At 46.9% G+C, this 15,628-nt stretch overlaps 1 protein-coding gene across 1 annotated transcript in view; it reads right to left on the bottom strand.

Annotated features, from left to right (window-relative positions):
• EHD3 (EH domain containing 3) overlaps positions 1-6,438 on the bottom strand; it is a 29,139-nt gene extending 22,701 nt beyond the window's left edge. The window contains exon 1 of the mRNA XM_066266839.1: positions 5,547-6,438. Within this exon, the coding sequence (XP_066122936.1) occupies positions 5,547-5,773 (227 nt within the window). The 5' untranslated portion in view covers positions 5,774-6,438. The remainder of the gene's footprint in view (positions 1-5,546) is intronic.
• Positions 6,439-15,628: the final 9,190 nt, after the last annotated feature.

Below are 15,628 nucleotides of genomic sequence, written 5' to 3'. Positions count from 1 at the left end.
TCAAATCCAGTCCCCACGCCTCCTCCCTGAAGCCTCACCTGCTGCATTCTGTCATCGCAAACCTGACTGTGTTCTTCCCTGTCCATCTCCCAGCTCCTAATCTGCATACTTTTAGTAGCCCCTAAAGGCAAATACCACTTTCTGCCTGTATCATAGGTATTCTTGTTATATATCAGAATCTTTTCTCTGTCTAAGCCTGGGGTACTTTAGCTTTAAAACAGACTTCACTATGCAGTGGTGCAGCAGATAGAGCATTGGACTGGGACGCAGAAGACCCAGGTTCGAAACCCCGAGGTCGCCGGCTTGAGCGTGGGCTCATCCAGCTTGAATGCAGGCTCACCAGCTTGAGCACAGGGCCCCTGGCTTGAGCATGGGATCATAGACATGACCCTAAGGTCGCTGGCTTGAGTAAGGGGTCACTCTCTCTGCTACAGCCCCCTGGTCAAGGCACACATGAGAAAGCAATCAATGAACAACTAAGGTGCCACAAAGAAGAATTGATTCTCCTCTCTCTCCCTTCCTGTTTGTCTGTCCCTATCTGTCCTTCTCTCTGTCTCTGTCACAAAACAAAACAAACAAAAAAACAAATAAAAAAACAGAGTCCAAATAGTACTGTCAGACTCACGGGGTTTTAGGGAGACTGTAAAACATCCCCCATCTCGACACACAAAGTGAGGGAGTAGTGGGGAGAGACCCTGATGGCAGAGTTGCGGTCTGAGTCAGCTCTGTGCTCCTCAGAGAAGCCACCACTGTCCCTGGGGCACAGCAGCCCCTGCCAAGGGGTGAGGTGACCCCAGCACAGAGACCAGTGGCCACATTGTTCAGTCTCCTGCTCCCCTTCCCTGCCCAGCCACTCACAGGCACAGCCCTCCCTGCACACACCTCCTCGTCCTCTACCTGAGGGCCAGCCTCTAAGCCTCTGGTTAGAGAATCTGCTAGAAAGAGGAGAGGGAACAAGAAAGCCCCAAGCGGAGAGCCTGGAACAGAATTGGAACTCCATTGGTTCTCTCCCTTCCTTATCATGAGAGGAACCCTGGGAGGCAATTGTTCCAATTCGCAGGCTAGAAACAAGGAAGGTGAGGTCTAGACGAGTTAGACGAGGACTCTTGGTTGATATCTGCTAGAGCCTGGATTCTGCTGGGCAGGCCGTGTTCTTTCATGGTCTGGTCCTACTCTCAATTGTAATGGGATGGAGCCCTTTCTTCTGAGGTCCTTCTCCTCCCGGTCATGCTCCTCCTGATGGCCTCCACACCTGCTTTAAAGGGAGATCATACACTGGACCTGAGGCAGGCTGACCCAGCCTCACTTAGGAACCAGCAGGTCAGGATCAGAGCCCTAACGGGAAAAGGATGTGCACTGAGCCCAGGATGGACAAGGCCAGAGGTGTTGCAGGGACTATGCCTGGCAGGACAGACCTCGCAGAGGTCAGTGGATCTACCTGGAATGGTGCCCATTTCTCTAGCCCTTCAGCTTTGCAGAAGATCACCCTTCCTGGCAGAGGCAGCTTTAACAGCGGGTGCACCGGGTGCACGCCCTGGGCCCCGACTTCTGAAGGGCCCCATAAAACCCCAACTTTATACTTTTTTCTAATGTAAGGCCCAATATTTTCTTTTGCGCCTGGGGCCTCAACTGACCTTAATTTGCCTCTGCTTCCTGGGGTGGGATGATGATGCTGTCATATACGGGATGAGGCCTGGGCAGTGGGAATGTCGGGGAGGTGATGAGAGACAGAGCAGCCACAGGTAAATGCTGAGTCACCTCTGGGGAAGATTCAAACATCCCCCTGAAGAAGTGAGGGAGATTGAATAGGTCAGCTGAGCAGCAGCCTCCACTATGTGGTCATAGTTCAGAGTCCAAGGGAGGCTACAGAAGGGCCATGTGACCCTTGAGATCAGCGCAGACCTCTCTGTGCAGATGCAGGCAGCTTGGCTCTGGCAGCCCCAAGCCTGACTCCTGCCCCTTGCCCCCCCCCCCCCCAGTCCTCTATTTGATCTCCCTTCTGGCTCATGAGAGCACCGGGCCTTCCTGGGGCCCTGGAGTAGCCAGCTGTTCACCTTTATGACCAGGGGGCCAAATGGTGCATGGGCGGAGGGACTGGAGACTGCCTGCCAGCGAGGGGAAGAGTGGAGGGAGGGGAACAGCAGGGCCCGGAGGAAAGGCTGCCAGGGCCAGAGGGACACAGAGCTACTGTACTCTGAAGGGGCGGCCTGGGTTGGAGGGAGCAGCCACCAGGCCAAATTATTGTTTATTTTATTGCTCTGGGTTGCCGGGCCTTAAGCCAGGGAAGTTATTTCAGGCAGAGATCACAGCACATTAATTAGTTATTAGAAGAATGTCCTTTTCTGCATGTTCTTCCTGAGAAAAGAAATAGACCCCGCAGCAAGTGCATATAACTGAAAGTGGGCGGGCACTCCAGGGACCTCGGCCAAGGGCTGGGGACTGAAGAGCAAGTCTTTGTCCCTGACAGAAAGGTCCCTCACAGGTTCAGGCCAGGGACGGAGGGCAGAATGATGGCGCTCAAGGCAAGAAGCAGGGATGGGGGAGGGCGGAGAGGCCCAGGCGCCCTGAGATCTAGGCCTGGCGCACCTCACTACCCCAAGTGGGGCCTTGGAAAGGGGCGTTCTCTCAACTTACCCTCTTGAAAAGCAACTCAGAAATATGACTCTGAATACCAAAACCGAAAAGTAAAAAAATAATAATAATAAAAATAAACAGAAACAACTCTGCATAACCTTTGGCCTAGTGATTTCACTTCTGGGAATCTCTGAGAAAACAGTTGGTCTGTGGAAAAATATGCACAGAGATATTCAGAGTAGTTCTATGGTAGCCAAAAAAAAAAAAAAATTAGAAGCAAACCTAAAATATTCAAAAGAAGTACACTGGTCAAAGGAATAATTGCATATACATAGATGAAATATCATGAGGCTCTTAAAAATAATGCTTACAAAGATTTTTTTAATTGACATGAGAAGTGCTTGCACTGTAAGTGAAATACATCCACATACAAAATTACTTTATGCTATGATCTTAACTGTGTGATAACATAGCTAAAAACACTGGAAATACATATATTTATATATATGTGAATGATATTTAAAATGGTTTCCCTTGAGTTGTGGGATTATGGGTGATTTATTTTCTCCCTCAAATTCATTCTTCTCTGCATTTTCCAATTTAAAGAAAATAACTGTTCAGTGGATTTAATGAGAAGGAAGGAAAATATGTAATTTGGCTTGGGAAGGCTTCCCTGTGCTATAAACCCTCCTACCCTGCTGGCGCATGCTACCTCAAGGGGTCTAGACAGCGCTGGATGCATGAGCTAAATTCAGTTACTGACATAAGTAACTGACAGAACTCTTGTACTTGGAGGATAAGAAAGAGGGATCTGCCTCTCCAGGCCTTCCTGTTTCCCTCAGATAACGAATATCTATGGCAACTCGACCCTACCACTTTCTTAGACCCAGTTAACAGCCAGCGTGACTCAGGCAAAGCCAGGAGATAGTCTGAGACAAGAGGCACTTAGGCTGTCTGCTGCTCAAAGATCCTGCCCCTCAGGGACACTTGCCTTTCCCCACCTTCCCTCCTATTCTACAAACCTACACTGAGAACCTCCAGTGACTGATGCCTAGGCGAGACCCCAGGGACGTAAGGCACAGCTGTAAGTGTTACAGGAAGGAGAAGCTCAAACCAAGGTGGATCCAGAGGGTCAGGGAAGGCTGTGCAAGGGGCAGGAGCCATCTGTAAATGGCCTGGACTTCCCATGGGGCACAATGCAGGCCAGAGAGAGGACACAAATTACAAAGAACCCAGGTACCTCTAGGGTTTCTTTGGCAAGAATGGGTATTTAATAAAATAAAGGAAATGGATTAATCAGAGTTCTCACCTTAATGTCCAAGGCTGCTCTCAGGCCCACAAGATTATAAGTAAATTTGGGATGTATGTGCATTTTTCTAAAGATAGGTCATTAGCTTTCATCAGATTTTCAAAAGAGGAACTTAAGAAGCAATGGATTAGATTCATAGCTAAGGGCCCTTGTAGTTCTAACAATATAAGAGATCCAAAACCCAACTAGCCCATCGACCTTTCACCCTCCCTAATATGGGTATCAAACTTCTTTAGAAATCACTCAGCCTCTCACAGCTGTTGAGCCCAAGGCTATCCATGCAAGGGCAGACTTGATCAGATGTTCTGTTCAGACACATGTTAGCATGGGGCATGCCCTGCTTCCAGAAGGCTGTGTTATAAGTTTAGCATTAAGAGAAAATTTGTATCTAAATCCAATTAACGGTCAGTAACCAGACTGCTAATTTTTCTGCTTTTCTTGCCAAACAATGAATAATGCTGAGAGTTGCAGGTGTTCAGTCAATAAATGGAGACAAGAGCAACCCTGCTTTAAAACCTGCAAGAAAGGAACACCGTTGACTTATGGGGACCATGCAACACATCGCTATACTGTAGGAGCCTGACTCTCAACACAGAAGACTATAAGCACCCTCAACAGCTTGACAATGGCTGTAAACGAGGCCAAGGAAATGGCCTGGCCTTGTTGTTTTGACTGAGGACTGGTGAGAAGCCTGTCTTCTAAAGATAAGAAGGATTCTTATCACTCTGACAGACAATATGCGGACCTCTCTGAATGTAGAGTAGACAAGTTGACTTCTTAAGGATCCCTCCAGTTCAAGAATTCTGTAATTCAAGGCAATGGATGACTCACCCTCTGAGTTATAGGCATTTGGCCAAGCATCTCCTCCCATGCATCTAGGACCAGCATCCCAGGATGGCCTCCCACCCAGTTAGATGACTCTGGACAATGCATTTGCCCTCTCTATGCCCCATTTATCTGACCTGCCAAGTCAAGGGGCTGGATGAGACAATCATCAATGTCCCTTCCACCTCTAAAAGACTTTAATATTATTATTGAGCCATTAAAATCAATCAAGAGAAAAGATAAAAAACATTCTTTCTGGATACTGCTTCTTCTGTCCAGTCTCCAAAAGATATATGTAGGAGCTTTGCTCAGAGTAGGAAAATGATAAAAGAAGGGCAAGTGGCACTACCAGGCAGGAGGCCACAGGGTACCTACCCAGCCCACCTGGCTGCAACTGTAAAGCCCTGATGTGAGTGGCTGAAGCCATTCATAGGCAAGGGAAGTGGAACTGGCCGTAAAGGGTGTGTCCCTAAAAAGTGAGGGTGTAAGCCATCCCTACAAGCATAAGGTACTCTTGAGACCAGGGGATTTCTTACTTGTGCCACCTGGGCCTTGGTTTCACCATCAATAAAATGGAAAGAATAGGATGGCTCTGAATTTTAACACTTCCAATTGCCTAACAGAGCCAAGGCTCTAAGTTCAGTGGGGAGGCACTAGGTAGAATGGGGCCAGGGACCACAGTAAAATTGTGGGGTAAGCTTTGGATACACATACACACAGATTTCTTCAGAGCCTTCAAGTGAAGACGGTACCCAGTCTGGAGGAGGAACCAGGAGGGAACGGCAGGCATAAGCGCTGGGTGGCAGGGTGGAGCTGCGGGGGCCCTAGACTGGCTCACCTGATGAAGGTGGTCTTCCCAGTGGAGTACTGGCCCACCAGCAAGACCATGGGCTTGTTGTCGAAATCGGCATCCTCCAGGGCGGGCGAATGAAACTCGTGGAAACGGTAATGCTCTTCCAGGGGCAGCAGCTTGCTCTTGTAGAGTTTCTTGAGACCCTCGGTCACCGTCTGGAAGACCTCGGGATCCTTCTTCCGGCGGTCGTCGGAACCCAGCCAGCTGAACATCACGGCCACTGTTCGCCCCCTGCGCGAAGCCCCAGCAGGAGGGCGCAGAGCCCCGCGTCCCGGCGCCCTTGGCTCCTCGGTAAAGATGCCCCGCAGGGCGGGCCCGCTGGGCTCGGAACCGCGCTGCCGCCTCACTCGAGCTTGGGTTTCAGCTGCACCATGACCCGGGCGCGCGTCTCGGAGGTCCCTGGAGCGACGTTGCGGGACGGAGAGCAAGCTCTTCCCAAGCTCCTGGGACCAAGCCCGGCCTCTGATTCAAGCAACCAAGGCCGGAGAGAGGAAAAATATCAGGGCTGAACAGTAGGGTTGCGATCTTGCAAATTAAAGTCAAACCTGTAATTAAACTGCCAAATTCCGGGGTCCGTGGTCTCCCCCCAAGACCCCTTCTGCTCTAACCCGGGTTCAGTCAGGGGATGCTTTGGCTCCACTCCTGCCCAGCCGGGTGGCTCAGGGGATCAGCGGCACTGCCCAGCCCTCAGGCAACTCAGCGTCCGCAGCCGCAGCCCGCAGCCCGCAGCCCCAGGCGCCGGTTTAAATGCCAGCGGTGCAGGAAGCGGACTCTTGGAGGAAGTCCCTGAGTACTGGCAAGGCCAGCCCGGTAGACCTGTCCCGGCGAGGAGAAGCTGAGTAGGGCGCAGCCATGTTTGTGGGCAGATGCTCCGCTGGGGGACCCGCAGCCGCTGCGAGGGAAGCAAGGGATACTGAATCTTGTGGGAAAGTGGTGGTATTTCAGCCCCAGCCTCTGGAGGATTGATTTGGGAACAGCGCCCTCTCAAGGACAGCTGTGAAGACAGAGTTGACCTGCTCATCACTCTCCCTGCTTTTAAAAGTCCTTTCCCTTAGTTACTGAGTTCAATCCCTCAGGAGGACAGGTCCTCTAGTACAATATTTGAAAATATTATTCTTGAAAGAAGAATCCGATACCAGATTCCGCAGTGACCGAAACTGTAACTACCCAAACTTTTTGCTTGGTCTATGATGAAGTCAAAACCATTTTTATTCATTCCCGAAAAAAAGCAAAATCCCTGCAAATTTGAGTGGTATTATGGGCTCACCAACTTTGGTGACTGTGGATACAAAGTTGATTAATACAGACTCTAGCTTCCAGGAGCTCCAGTCCCTGCGACCTCACAGAGGAGATATAAGCAGAGAGCCATGGGCTCACAAGAGGCAAGAGGTATTCCTTTTGTCTAGAGAGGAAGGCTTAACAGGAAAGCATGACTATGGTTAGATCTTAAATGATGAATTTACAGAGAAGAGGGAGACATCTAGGCAGAGTAAAAGGCATAGAAACATGGGAGAACTTGGTTTGGTGAAGGCAGAGTAAACAATTTCACTTGAGTGCAGCATTCAGAAAGGTGGAAGGGAGTGTCTGAGGCCAGAAAGGTTTTGTTTACCAAAACAGGAGTCATATAGGGAACAAAGAACCAAAGATAATGGTGTCACTAATCATTGTTAACGTTAACTAAGTGCTCACCATGTTCAGGGGCCTGGGCTAAGTTCTCAGTGAGCATTGTTCCATTTGACCTCATGGCAGTTCCATGAGACAGATCATATTATCTCCAGTAACCTACGAAGGAGAATGGTGGTAGGAAGACTTGGCCAGGTGTAAGCAAAAGGAGTGCATTGTCTGTAGGGAACTTCAATGCAGTAATAAAACCAACTCAAAGTCAGTCTGTTTTATATTATATAGTTCCATTTATATTAGTGTCAGTGATAACGCCCTCCTGTCTGGCAAGGCAGATGGCTCCTATACACTCCCTTCCACAGATGAGGAAAGAGGGTAGGCTAATGGACCAGGCAGACTGCTAATGCTGGTAGCAGTGCGGGGGGGGGGGGGGGGGGGGGGGGGGGGGGGGGGGGGGGGACCTGGAGATCCAAAAGGGGCTGGAGGCCAAGAGACAGACTAGGAAACTTCAAAAATTTCAGAGGTAGTGGTTATTGGGATTGGGGAAAAGGTTGTATTCAAGAGATCTTTTTATGGCATAGTAATGACAGATTTTGGTAAGCAATAACAGAGAGGAAATGAAGATAAAGCAAAACCTAGGATGATTCTGAATTTTCTACTGTAGGAGAGAAGATGGTTGGAGACACTATTCCACTATTTAGAGGAATCAGGAGGAGAGCAGATTTAGCATTTAAAGATTAGTATTCAGGGCCCTGGTCAGTTCATTCAGTGGTAAAGTGTCTGCCCAGCATGAGGATGTCCCAGGTTCAATTCCTGGTCAGGGCACACAGGAGAAGAGACCATTTGCTTCTCCACCCCTCCCCCTTTCTCCCGCAGCCATGGCTTGCTTGGTTTGAGCACACTGGCCCCAGGCACTGAGGATGGCTCCATGGAGTCTCTGCCTCAGATGCTAAAAATAGCTCAATTGCGAGTCTGGCCCCAGATGGACAGAGCATTGGCCCCAGACAAAAGTTGCCGGATGGATCCCTGTCAGGGCGCAGGTGGGAGTCTGTCTCTCTACCTCCCCTCCTCTCATTTGGAAAAAGAAGAAGTAGAAAGAAGAAGAAGGAGGAGGAGGAGGAGGAGGAGGAGGAAGAGGAGGAGGAGGAGGAGGAGGAGGAGGAGGAGGAGGAGGAGGAGGAGAAGAAGAAGAAGAAGAAGAAGAAGAAGAAGAAGAAGAGAAGAAGAAGAAGAAGAAGAAGAAGAAGAAGAAGAAGAAGAAGAAGAAGAAGAAGAAGAAGAAGAAGAAGGAGAAGAAGAAGAAGAAGAAATGGTGTGTTCAATCTGAAATATGTGTAGCTGAGGTGCCTGTGGGACCTCAAATGGAGGGATAGACTTGGTGAACCTGTGGGGATTTGGACAGTAATTATGAGAGGTAGGTGCTGGCTGGAATCTCCTTAGTTACAGCTCAGATCTCCTACTTCCTCCTTGAACCCCAGAGCTGATCATCAACTTCTGAGCTCTTTGCACCCCCGGGTTAGTAACCACTTGTATTAATAATTTACCCTTGGTGTTTATGTTACCATTAGTAAATGAACATAAGAGGCAACATTTAAAATATTGAATAACTCACATGTATGAGAATGGAACAATCACAACAGACCCTGCCTTCTCAATGGAATAGGGCTTAAGACCCCACCTGTGCTGTGTGTAGAAGTACAAAAGAGAGCGAAAGATGTTGTAATACATGAAATCAACAAAAGTCACCCCAGCTTTTTTCTTTTTCTTTTATTTCCATTTTCATGAAACATCTTTTTCCATCCCTTTACTTTCAGTCTCTGTGTGTCTTTCAATCTAAAGTGAATCTCTTCAACAGCACGTGTATGGGTCTTGTTTTGTTATCCATTCAGCTTTCATACGTCTGTTGGGCAGATAAAATGTATTATGCTCACTTTGTTAAAGATAACACGAGGAGGCTGTCGCCCAGGTGATATTAATGTGTGTTGGGGTGGGCTAAAGGCAGGCGGAATCCTTGTAGCCTGGGGCTTGGTTTTGGGATTGAGCCTTTCCTACCCTTTTTGTTGTAGGGTGGTACAATCCAATCATGCCTCAGAAGTGACTTTGTATTAGAGACTACCCTATTTTATATATTGGATTAAAGGTTGTGAAGCTACACTATAAAATGGGGGCAGAACGGGACTTGGCTCTCTTGGTTCCTGGGATGATTAGAGGAGAGAGTAGAGCCAGCAGCAGAAGGAGGCCACGTGGAGTAGGCCAGGAGAAGCAGCCAAGATGGTGGAGTGCTGAGTGAGATGCCAGTTTGTGTAGAGTTTGTATCTGGGATAAGGAAAGGAGATGGGGAACAGAGGTGAATAATAAGTCTGGTGAGCTAGAAACCTTTGATTCTAGGAAACTCGGTGTAAGGCCAGGAGCCGCCATCGTGGCCATTCACATGCAGGTTCCCATTGGATTCGGGCAGACGATAAAGAAATGGCGGAGTCAGAGGATGGGGGGCCATCCTTTTATTGGTGTCTCACCAAGACAGGCAAACCACAAAAGAAGACAAGGGAAAAGCAGAAAACCAGCTCTTCCCATGAAGGGCAAGGGATCAGGGGAGCCCCTGCAATTGTGATAGCAGGAACTGTGTGTCCAAGCTCCTGGTCTGTCCCACTTTATAGTGTAGAAAACCAAAATCCCTTAATCCAATATACAAACAAGGAAGTCTCCGATACAAAGTCACTTATCCAAGGCATAATTGGATTTCTCATGAGAGTGCACCACCCAGATCATACAATCAGTCAAGGGTGTGGGGAAAAGCTTAGTCCCAAAACCAAACCTCAGGCTACAACAACCTGGCCTGCTTATAGCCTGTCCCCCACACCCAATATAAGTCACAAGCGAGCAAACATATATATCATGTTTACAAACTTATTTGACCAACACTCGGATAAGTCAGTAGCTTTGTGAGCACTGAATGTGACTGGGTTTTGGAGCCCAGTGTGTATTTTTACTTGCCCGCTGGGTGCAAAGCTAGAATTAAAGACTATGGCCCACCAGTTTTTGGCTCCACTGTTTCTTTGCCGACTGTCCGAATCCAATGCGAACCTGCATAGGCCAGAAGGCTGCTGTGATAGTGACCCTGGCCATGCCTCCTGGCTTTACAATGTCTTTTGATTGGAGCATTTTAATCCATTTGCATTTAAAGTAATTATTGACATTTGTTGATTTATTGCCATTTCATTATTCATATTTTTATCCTTTTTTCCTTCTTCCTCTTTAAAGAGATCTTTTAACATTTCTTGTAGTATTGGTTTGGTGGTGATGACCTCCTTTAACATTTTCTTATCTGGGAAGCTCTTTATCTGTCCTTTCATTCTAAATGATAGCTTTGCTGGGAAGAGTAATCTTGGTTGCAGGTCCCTGCTTTTAATTATCTTGAGTATTTTGTGCCAATCCCTTCTGGCCTGCAAAGTTTCTGTTGAGAAATCAACAGTCTTATGGAAGCTTTCTTTTAAGTAACCAACTGCTTTTAAGATTCTCTGTCTTTAAACTTTGGCATTTTAATCATGATGTGTCTTGGTATGGGCCTCCTTTGGGTTCATCTTGTTTGGGACCCTATGCTTCTTGGGCTTGTAAGTCTGTTTTCCTTACCAGGTTAAGGAAGTTTTCCATCATTATTTTTTTCAAAAAGGTTTTCAATTTTTTGCTCTCTCTCTTCTTCTAGTGTACCCATAATTCTAATGTCGGTATGGTTGAAGTTGTCCCAGAGGCTCCTTCGACTGTCCTCATTTTTTAAAATTTCTTTTTTCTTTTTGCTGTTGTGATTGGATGTTTTCTGCTTTCTTATCTTCCAAATTACTGATTTGATTCTCTGTTTTATCTACTTTACTATTGATTCCCTGTAATGTAGTATTCATTTCTTTCTTTTTTTTTTTTTTAAAGAGACAGAGAGAGAGTCAGAGAGAGGGATAGAGAGGGACAGACAGACAGGAACGGAGAGATGAGAAGCATCAATCATTAGTTTTTTGTTGCGCATTGCGACACCTTAGTTGTTCATTGATTGCTTCTCATATGTGCCCTGACCACGGGCCTTCAGCAGACCAAGTAACCCCTTGCTCAAGCCAGTGATCTTGGGTCCAAACTGGTGAGCTTTTGCTCAAACCAGATGAGCCTGCGCTCAAGCTGTCGGCCTCGGGGTCTCGAATCTGGGTCCTTGGTATCCCAGTCCGACGCTCTATCCACTTCGCCACCGCCTGGTCAGGCTAGTATTCATTTCAATTACTGAATTCTTCATTTCTGATTGGTTCTTTATGTTTTATATCTCCATTTTTGTGTTTTTTATTTCTTTGTTGAAGTTCTCACAGTTTATCTACTCCTTCCCTACGTTTGTTGAGCATCCTTATAACTGGTGTTTTGACTGCATCTGGCAGATTGCTTGTCTCCATTTTATTTAGTTTTTTTATTTCTTTTTTGAATATTGTTCTGTTCTTTCATTTGGGGCATGTTTCTTTGTTTCCTCATTTTAGCTGGCCCCTTGTGTTTGTTTCTGTATATTAGATTGAGCTGCAGTGTCTCCCAGTCTTGGTAGAGTGGCCTTAGGTAGCAGGCGTCCTGTTGGGCACAGTGGCTTAGCCTTTCTGGTCACCCAAGTTGGGCACTCCAGATAGGCTGTGTGCACCCTCTTGTTGTAGTTGAGCCTCGTTTTCTGTTGGTATGTGTAAGGCCAGGAACCGCCATCGTGGCCATTCACATGCAGGTTCACATTGGATTCGGACAGTCGGTAAAGAAACAACGGAGCCACAAACTGGTGGGCCATAGCCTTTAATCCTAGCTTGCACCCGGCGGGCAAGTAAAAACATACACTGGGCTCCAAAACCCACTCACATTCAGTGCTCACAAAGCCACTGACTTATCTGAGTTTCCTAGAATCAAAGGTTTCTAGCTCACCAGACTTATTCACCTCTGTTCCCCATCTCCTTCCTTCTCCAGTGTCAAACTGCACAAACTGCACAATCAATACTCCGCCATCTTGGCTGCTTCCCCTCGCCTCCTCCACTTGGCCTTTCTCTGCTCTCTGCTCTCTAATGCTAATCTCAGGAACCAAGAGAGCAAGTTCCCATTCTGCCCCTATTTTATACTGTAGCTTCACAACCTTTAATCCGATATACAAAATAGGGAAGTCTCTAATACAAAGTCACTTCTCTGAGGCATGATTGGATTGTACCGCCCCACATCAAAAAGGGTGGGAAAGGCTTAATCCCAAAACCAAGCTCCAGGCTACAACGACCCCCAACACACATTAATATCACCTGGGCGATAGCCTCACGTGGGCAGCATCATCTTTAACAAAGTGAGCATAATATATTTTATCTGCCCAACAGTATGTCAATGGGGGAATTTACCCCCTGTAAAGCCAGTTGCCACGGCCACCATCACAGCTGTCTGGCCCATGCAGGTTCACATTGTATTAGGACAGACGGTAATGAAACAACAGAGCCACAAACTGGTGGGCCATTATCTTTAATCCTAGCTTACACCCAGAGAGCAAGTAAAAACACACACTGGGCTCCAAAACCCGCTTATTCAGTGCCCACAAATCTACTGACTTATCCGAGTTTCCTAGAATCAAAGGTTTCTAGCTCAGTAGCCTCACTCTCCTTTGTTCCCCATCTCCTTCTCTCTGCATAAACTCTGGCTTCTCTTTTAGCACTCCACCATCTTGGCTGCCTCTCCTCTCCTCCACATGGCCTTACTGCTCTCCTCTCTAATGTTAACCTCAGGAACTGAGAGCGATCAAGCTCTGGGTCTGTCCCCATTTTATAGTGTATATTCAAAACCTTTAATCCAATATACAAAATAGGGAAGTCTCTAATACAAAGTCACTTATCTGAGACATGATGGGATTGCACCACCCCACATCAAAAAAGGATGGGAAAGGTTTAGTCCTAAAACCAAGCCCCAGGCTACAAGGATCCTGCCTGCCCACAGCCCACCCCCAACACACATTAATATCACCTGGGCGATGGGCTTCCACGTGGGCAGCGCCATCTTTAACAATGTGAGCATAATATATTTTATCTGCCCAACACCTCCAGTCCATAGGCTGTGAGGACCAGCTGAGCTTACATCAGAGGAGCTCCTGTGCGGGCACCGACCCCACAGAGCAAGACTTCCTTCAGCAGGGCTTTGGTGCCCGATGAGTCCCTCCTTGAGTGCATCACTCATGGAGGCAGTTGGGTGGTGCTCCAGCATGGTCTGAAACTGACCACCAGGTGGGGTGGCTCTAGGGCCTCTGGGGAGATGCAGGCCACCCAGCATGAGCTACAGAGAGATCTTCAGATGGCTGCTACTTGTGCTGAGCTTGGAGGTGCCCAGAAGAGGAAAAGCTGTGAACTGAGGTCAGCTGCCACTAATGCTGGACCAGAGGCCACTTAGCAAGAGGTACAGAGCATGCCAAGCCTAGAAACTGCTTATTTGGGGTTTGTGAACCTTTGAAAGATTTTGAGAAAGTCTGAAGCAAGAGCCAAGACATCCTGTTTGTATGGAAAAGTCACTGGTAATAGCTTGAGTGGGTCTGCAAGTTGGGTTGGGAGAGTCTCAGGGAACCTTCAGGGCTGGGTGAACAGTGTTAGCCAGGTTGATGGAGACTCAGATATGGCTCCTGACTGCAGGAAGAATGGCCTTTGCAAGTGCTTCTGTCTGAGAGAAAGCTGCCCCTCCAACCCTCGCCTCAAAGCCAGATAATTCAGTTTCTCCTGTATGTCCCTGATGTGTCTTTTGATATGCTTACCCCAGCACTAAAGCTCAGAGGGAGGGAGTCCATGCACTGGCCCTTTAAGAGAACAGCCTCCAGCAACCCTGCCTCTCACTCAGCCACAATCCCCACTGGTTTGTACAGCCAGAAGTTATAAGATTTCTCTTCCTGGAACTGGAACCTTGGGCTGGGGGTGGGACCAGCCTGTTCCCGCATTTCTGCCTCTCCTACCAGACTCTATGTGGCTTGTTCTTTATAACCTTAGTTATGGGACTTCTGTTCAGCCACATTTCAGGCAGTTCTGGATGATGGTGGTTTTGTAGTTTAGTTCTAAGTTTGATGTGGTTGTGGGAGGATATGAGTACAGCATTTACCTACCCTGCCATCTCGTCCAGAACCAGATAATTTTTAAAAACACAGTATTTACAAAAACAAGTAAATCTAGGGATAAATCTAACAAAAGATGTGCAAGACCTTTATGTGAAAAATGATAAAAATGTAATGGAAACATCAAAGGCATTCTAAATAAGTGGGAAAGACATGCCGCCTTCAATTGTGGAAAGACGCCGTTTCACAAAGATGTGACTTCTTTACAACCTAATTGCTAGATTAAGTAATTGATATAATTTAAGTTAAAATATGAACAGAATTTTCATGGAAAGTAACAAGGTGATTCTGAAAGGTATATAGAAAAATAGTCCCAGAATAGGTAGGATATTCCAGAAGAAATAAGAGGAAAGGGAGAAACAGGAGAAGAAGGAGGAGAGGAGAGAAGAAGGAAAAAGAGAAGACAGTATCAACGAGAGCAACAACTAAGTGAGGTAAACTTGCCCTAGTGGATGTCATTATCAAGTTGCAGTGGTTAAGGTGTGTGCTTTTGGTACGGAGATAGACCAACAGAATGACACAGTAAAATAGCCAGCAAATATGGAAACATGATATATAAAGAAGTTGTAAGAGGCCTGACGGGTGGTGGCGCAGTGGATAAATCGTCGACCTGGAAATGCTGAGGTTGCCGGTTCGAAACCCTGGGCTTGCCTGGTCAAGGCACATATGGGAGTTGATGCTTCCAGCTCCTCCCCCCTTCTCTCTCTCTCCTCTCTCTCCCTCTCTGTCTCTCTCTCCTCTCTAAAAATGAATAAACAAACAAACAACAAAAAAAAGTTGTAAGAGATCAAACATATATTAGTACAACGTCAGAAAGAATTCCTTCAACAAGACACTGAAGTGTAAACCACAAATGAAAATATGAATATATTTGGCAATAGTAAACTTAAGCTCGGTCATTCAACTAAAAATACAAAAGAGAGTAAAAAGATATTTAAAACACATAAAATTAACAAAAAAACCCCACTCAATTATTACTATAATCAATACATGTACATCTATAAGAAAAAAGACAAACATTCAAATACAAGACAATTGGCAAAAGTCACAAAAACTCCTTTTACAAAAGAGGCTACAGAAATATCCTGTCAAGGAAAGAAAAGATGGCCCTGGCTGGTGGCGCAGTGGATAAAGCATCAGCCCAGAGTGCTGAGGTCGATGGTCTGATCCCAGGATCCACAAGCTGGAGTCCAGGGTCACCAGGTCTATCCTGAGGTTGCTGGTTTGACCCCGGTGTCACCAGTTTGTGCCTTGGTCAGGGCACTTATGAGAAGCAATCATTGGTACAACTAAGTGGAACGAGTTGATACTTCTCTCTCTCTCCCTT

Source organism: Saccopteryx bilineata, chromosome 3 (assembly GCF_036850765.1).
Source record: "Saccopteryx bilineata isolate mSacBil1 chromosome 3, mSacBil1_pri_phased_curated, whole genome shotgun sequence".
NCBI classification, from domain to species: Eukaryota; Metazoa; Chordata; class Mammalia; order Chiroptera; family Emballonuridae; genus Saccopteryx; species Saccopteryx bilineata.
The sequence above is the reverse complement of the archived record's forward strand: the minus strand, read 5'-3'. Positions and strand labels throughout refer to the sequence as shown.